At 45.7% G+C, this 6,417-nt stretch overlaps 2 protein-coding genes across 2 annotated transcripts; one reads left to right on the top strand and one right to left on the bottom strand.

Moving 5' to 3' along the window:
• The first annotated feature begins 356 nt into the window (after positions 1–356).
• Positions 357–1,074, top strand: LOC123444327. Its single transcript, XM_045121013.1, has one exon. The coding sequence runs from the start codon at positions 450–452 to the stop codon at positions 828–830; it is 381 nt and encodes a 126-aa protein (XP_044976948.1). The 5' UTR covers positions 357–449; the 3' UTR covers positions 831–1,074.
• Positions 1,075–1,540: 466 nt separating this feature from the next.
• On the bottom strand, positions 1,541–5,923 carry LOC123444326 (probable complex I intermediate-associated protein 30). The gene is made up of 7 exons (XM_045121012.1): positions 5,609–5,923; positions 4,364–4,477; positions 3,225–3,287; positions 2,740–2,831; positions 2,299–2,379; positions 2,118–2,216; positions 1,541–2,044 (listed from the first exon to the last, which is right to left on the bottom strand). Exons 1-7 carry the CDS (start codon positions 5,658–5,660, stop codon positions 1,856–1,858), a joined length of 690 nt encoding a protein of 229 aa, XP_044976947.1. The 5' UTR covers positions 5,661–5,923; the 3' UTR covers positions 1,541–1,855.
• Positions 5,924–6,417: the final 494 nt, after the last annotated feature.

Below are 6,417 nucleotides of genomic sequence, written 5' to 3'. Positions count from 1 at the left end.
ACCTTCAAAAGCAGGAGGAGCTTTCCAGCCTGAATATATTAGCACTCACACAAGGTACGAGTACATGGGAAAGATTACAACCCCAGGTGACAGTTTGAACATTGTATAGAGCAAAACACATTTTTTAGCAAAACACTGTATAGATACTTTATTTTAAATTTTTATTTGAGGGGAATATAGCCAATTTATTTCCATGTGGCCCGGTGGATTGGATCAGCCTCTGTTTGACCTGGCCCGGTACGGGTAGGCCCGTGACCCGGCTCCGACCTCATCCTCCACGCGGCTGCCGCCGTACGTGGGAAGCTACACCTACACGGCATCGGTGCCACACCCACTGCCCTATATATACGCGCCCTGTTCGCCGATAACCAAAAAGATCATCGAGCTTCCAATCCAAGTCGGCAAAGTCCCCAAGTGTAACACGCAGGCGAGCACAAAACCGCACAAATATGTCGACGGTGGAGCAGGAGGAGCTGTCCGAGTGCGAGGTGCTGTGGCCGGAGACGCGCCACGGCGCTCCGGGGAGCCCGTATGGGCCATCGACGGCGGCTCCCGGAGGAGCCTCCAGGGATCACCGCCGGCAGCGCTCTGCGCCCGTGGACATTCCCAGGCCCGCCCACCTGCCCCGCGGGCGCGCCGACCTGGACGACGAGGAGGAGGAGGAGGAGCACGACGGCGCCATGGTGCCGCCGCACCTGATGGTGTCGCGCAGGTGGTCGGAGGGGAAGGCGGCGGCGTTCTCGCTGCGGTCGGGGCCCGGGCGGGCGCACCGGGACCTCAGCCACCTGCGCAACTCCGTGTTGCGGATGACCGGCTTCATCGAAGGGTGACAGTGACAGAGAAGGCGGGCCCGCCGTCGTCTGTGCATACGTGCGAGCGAGGAAAGTAGCCGGTGGCACCACGCGTCTTCGCCACGGTGTTGGGCTGTTGGTCAGTCAATTTTGTTGGGCTCATCTTCCCCGTGGCTGCCAGTCGAAATGATGAGTCTCCCTTGGGTTGGTTCATGGAAATCGGCCGGTAGCGAGTTTAGGATTATTTTTCTCGGAATGGAATAAACTACTGTGAGATTCTTCAGATTGAACCGCGTTCGTTTTTGCATCCTTGTGCCGAGAAGCTTCCCTTTGCTGTCGCCTGCCGGCACGGGCTTTTCATCATTTTAGTGGCCAAAATGTACTCTTTGACAAGTCTGACAGGTTGAAGCACCCTAGCGAAAAACGTGCGATTTAGCAGGTGGACAATTCAAAGAAAAAACATCAAGTAGGCTTCACGGAACTGTAGATTGAACATCTATCATCTGGAAGGTAGCACGTGTTGACGTATAATGTGCTGCCTAGTCTCTTCAATCAGATCGATCTTTTGGCTGCATTGGTTAGAGCATGCGCTTCTACATGGTATCAAAGTCACACGTGAGGGGGAGTGTGACGTATAATGTGCTGCCTAGTCTCTTTCATCAAATCGTTCTTTTGATTGCATTGGCTAGAGCATGCACTTCTACAGTACAAAAAGTTTCATGACAGGCAAGAGGGCCAGAGGGGTCATGTTAAAACTGCTCAAAATTCTTTATTCAATGGTGCTGGACCGATAACTATTTCCATGGTTACTGCTCCGATACAAAGTGAAACATTTCATGCATCTACGATGGATGCAGGATTTGACAATCTGTCGTATGATGGTTTTACCGTTCATACCCCTGGTTATTGATGACACTCATCTATCACCGTAGGACAAAGTAGCTGCATACAGGATGAGATTCTCTTTTGTGAAGGAGCTCGGCGAGCAACTACATAGAATGAAACGCTCTTGGAATTTTAGGACCAGAAATATACTGCGAAAGCCGAAAGACAGGCTGTGGAAATCACAGTGCCCTCATCGCCTTGATCCAATCGATGTCTAATCTAAAATCGCCTGGCCCAGTCTTAGCACCAGGAACGCCGCCTTCTGCATTTAACGAGACAGACATTCCCACGACGCGAGAAGGATTCATTTCCATCTCCGCTTCGATCACGTTTCCTTTCCATGTAGGCAAGTAGCTAGCAAGAGGGATCTGGATGGAGAAAAACAGTGGTATTTTAATCATGAACAAACACATAGTTGTCGGTTGTGACTAGAGAAATTACCTTCAGGATGCGCCAGCCACCCTGTGGTACGTACACGAAAGCCTGCCACGAGTTATCTTCCTCTTGTCCAGGTGAATTCACCCAGTTCTCTGTGTATATCTGCATACAAATTCAGATTATGGAACAATATATTGACTGGACATCAATTATTCATTGTTGTTTCTAGTCGTCGTATACGTACAGTGGATATGTAAGTTCTTCCATCCCCTCTGAGCTTAATTGCTATTGTGTCATATGAATCAAGATCGATGAAACCATCAAACTGAAACAAGGAATCGCATGAAGTCAGCAAAATAGTGTCTCCATACTGAGATTGCTCAAAATTAGAAATCCTTGTTACTTTGTGGACATCAAATGAAAGCTCAACTAAGCTTTTGACCAAATCCTAAGACACTGCATATAAATTACCCAACCAGGGAAGAACAAAATAAGGTGAGATTTAGGAAGCACGACTGTGGGTATGCTCAGCATTATGGTGTCTACTGAATATATTCTACTTTTTGAAGTAACTGACCATTCCCTTCTTTTAAATTGAATAACTTTATTTTATTAGAATTTTGACTTGCTAGTCAACATACACTCTTCACCAGCTACAACCCTCAGTGCAGACAGAACGCTATACCTTCTTTGATCGCATTCCGCAGAAACCACTTCGCCTGATCCTCCATGGTGATCCCTCGGACATATCCAAGGAGAGGTTGCCAGAAAAGACACCTTCCCAAGTGCACATGTTGGTTAAATCATTACAAAACTGTCAAGTTTAAAATTAAGCTGAGCTAGTAAGGAATAGGATCTATGGAAGTCATGAATAAATGGACTGCATGTTTCATATAATTATATTCAACTGTTATTAACTACATAGAAAAGACGCAGCTGATATTCCCTGCTAAACTAGACTAGTACAGACAAATGACAGTGAACGGTATTACAAGGCATTCCCATTTTTAGACAGCAATTAAGCTTATTTCTTCTTCTAGGTTCTACATGACTGCAATTACACACCACACACTTTTATCTTTTTCAAACTGGAAATTATAAATCATAATGCGAGCTATACTTCAAAAGATTGAGCCAGCTGGAAAAGTAAGCATGTCAAAGACATAGTACCAGTTGATGAAGTATCTCCACCAGAAACACTATCAGTTATCTCCAGTGATGCAGATGATAAACCTGGAGAACAACACTGTTCAATGATATTATCTCACAGATGCAAACACAAAGTTTTTACAAAAGGTGTCAGAAGGATGGTGTATAAATTTAATACATATATCAGAGAGATAATAATCTGTGGTGGAGAAAACAGGTTATCAAATTTCTATCAGAAGTAAGAAGCAATCCCATGAAAATTATTCTAAGCATGGGGCACTACACAGTCTTGATGTTTTACTCATGTATAAAGGAAAAAGGGTACCATTTGGCATGGCCTGTTTGGAATGGATAGACACCCAATTGGCTCACTATAAAGAAAAACTGGTACTCGCTCTGTAAAGAAATATAAAAGCATTTGGATCACTACTTTAGTGATCTAACTGCTCTTATATTTCTTTACGGAAGGAGTATAATAAATTGGTTTCAGATATAATACTCTGCGGTATGCACAAAGGAAATGGACAGTAATGCTCTACTGTAGCACATATCCTTAGGAAGGACTATACCATACATCAGGAAGATTCAAGTACTAGAACTCAATAGCAAATCATTTTATGTTGCTCTCCGGAAGAAGAGAGCTTTCTTGACTTTATTCATTTTACTCGAAACAAGGAAGATACATTGGTATTAGATATAATACTCTGCGTCCCTAAAAAAAAGAAATAATACTCTGCAGTCTGCATTGAGCACAAAGGAAACAGACAGTAATGCTCTACTGTAGCACATAACTTTAGGAAAGACTGCACTATGTAAGTACCAGATAGCAAATCATTTTATGTTGTTCCCTGGAAGAAGAGAGCTTTTCTTGACTTTAGTCATTTTCATTCAAAACAAGGAAGTACTATGGACGCCTAAATCAGTTACATATTCATCTAAAGACAACATTCTTCAGTGACCCAACATGTCAGCTTCTTTGCACATTCCGAGATAAAATGAAAATAACAAGTTGGTACCAGGGAGAAATGTAGGGAATGTAAATCTTTCATGAGTATCTCACAATAACAAAAGGACACACACGCTTCATTCTATCATATCAGTTATTCAGGGAAACTGTGACAACTATCATTAAACAAGAAAACATCAACTTGATGCATTACCTCCATACTCTGAATCCGAGTACAAGTGCCACTTCTTCACCTCATCTTTTGAATTGAAATTGAAGATGTATCTTTCACTTGGTGGAAATAAATCTTCTGAATTCCATACAACAGCTGCCAATTTGGTATATGCAGATACAAGATTAATGCATAGGCCCAAGATAATGTGTATATTGTGATGTACTACTGTTACAAAATCCGTGCGTAATTCATGGGGTTAGATATGCCAAAAGAGTTATTCAGGTGAGTTAGGGGAAGGTTTGAAAATTCATGGGGTACATGTTGCCAATTACTCCCTCCATTCCTAAATATAAGTCTTTTTAGAGATTTCACTAAGGCCTTGTTTGACATAAGTGGTTTTCAAGCCCCCAAGGAGGTGGGGATTCTAGGGGATTTGGTGAATCCCTCTCTTCCACCCAATCCTCTTGAATCCCCATTGCACGAGTTCCACTAGCCCTCCCTCGATGCTTCAAAACCACTTGGTTTGAGGTGGATTTGAGTGGATTGAAGGGGTTTGCTCACCACAAACCCTGTCCGCCAAATGGACATGCAGGGAATCGTGGGGTTTCTGGCCCCCTCGGGGATAATCCCCTAGAAACCTCCCCAAACCCTGCGCACCAAACAAGGCCTAAGGGGCTACATACGGAGTAAAATGAGTGAATCTACACTCTAAAGTATGTCTATATACATCCGTATGCAATTTCCTAGTGAAATCTCTAAAAAGACTTATATTTAGGAACGGAGGGAGTAGAGGAGAAAAATCGGCACTATTTTCCCTAATATGATAAATTTAGTTACCATACCATACAGTTACCGAAATGCATGAGTAGTGGGTTCTTGAAAATCAGCTTACAATGCCATAGGCAGCAACTAAAGGTTTATATATCAGTTATGTTCGGAGTGAAATTGAAATACTCAACAAATACTCCGGTTAGTGATCCATTGATATTGGACTTGATATCCATGGTAATTCCTATCCCAATTCATCACTACGAAATAACCTCGTGTGCACTGCATCGCACTAATCTTCAGGCTCCTAGCGAGCAAGCTAAGTTGTTCACACTAAGGACTTGTGAGAGTAGGCATGATTCCCTACATTGACCTTGTCCAGTTAACATTTCGCACACAACAAACAGTTCGAGGTTATCATAGCCAAGACGACTATGGTTTCTGGTTGAGGAAATGAACCGAATAGGCACAGCGTATCAACAATATTTGCGCGGGGGGTGGGGGATAGGTACCTACCTCTCTTGGTAGCGTTCACGGAAGCTTGCCAGAGCGCCCGCAGCCTCGACATGGCGAAAGCTCACTAGTACCTTTGGATCCGGAGAAGACGAGCCTAGGATCCGAAGGGAGTGGCCAGCGGATGGTGACCTGGATAGGAAGATGAGACGGGTCGGCGGTGGAGCACGGCCGGACGCCCGACGGTTGTGAGGTGGAGTCGCTCTCGCCGGAGGCGGCGGGTCGGCGACAGCGAAAGGGGGCGGAGGGCTTGTCGACGGCCAGATGGGTTTGAGGTTTCAGATCACACGGTGAGTTTTGCTCAAAAGAAAGAAAGAAAGAAAAAAAAAAGATCACAGGGTGACAACTGGGACGTGGCGTGGCCACTTAGACCAACTCTAGCAAACCCCGCAAAACCGTCTGGCCCGTAAAAATTTCAACAAGTATGCGGGATCGGTCCAATTTTCTGGTTAGAACAGAGCACGTATACTCGTTCGGCCCGTAAAATTTTTTGCCGCAGCCCGCAAACTGCACACCCCGAGCAGTATAACTGCGGTTCCGCGACCATTTTGCAGGTCCAAACCCTATCCCCGCTGTCGCGAGCCACCAGATTCCCCTTTCCCCTCTCCACATTTCTCGCCGCCAGCGACCACCCACCCCGCCTCCAGCCGCCATGTGGGACCGAATGTGGAGCTCCGGACGTGGCTCCGGCAGCAGATCCGGCCGTGAGAGGGACCCGAAGCGCGAGCGGCGCGTCCGGACGGACGGCGCGAGGAAGCGCGGCGCCCGGAGGTGGACTGATGGGGTTATAGTCCCAGGGTAGGATCATAGGT

Source organism: Hordeum vulgare, chromosome 3H (assembly GCF_904849725.1).
Source record: "Hordeum vulgare subsp. vulgare chromosome 3H, MorexV3_pseudomolecules_assembly, whole genome shotgun sequence".
Lineage (NCBI taxonomy): Eukaryota > Viridiplantae > Streptophyta > Magnoliopsida > Poales > Poaceae > Hordeum > Hordeum vulgare.
Note: the sequence above shows the minus strand (reverse complement) of the source record. Positions and strands in the feature narration are given on the sequence as shown.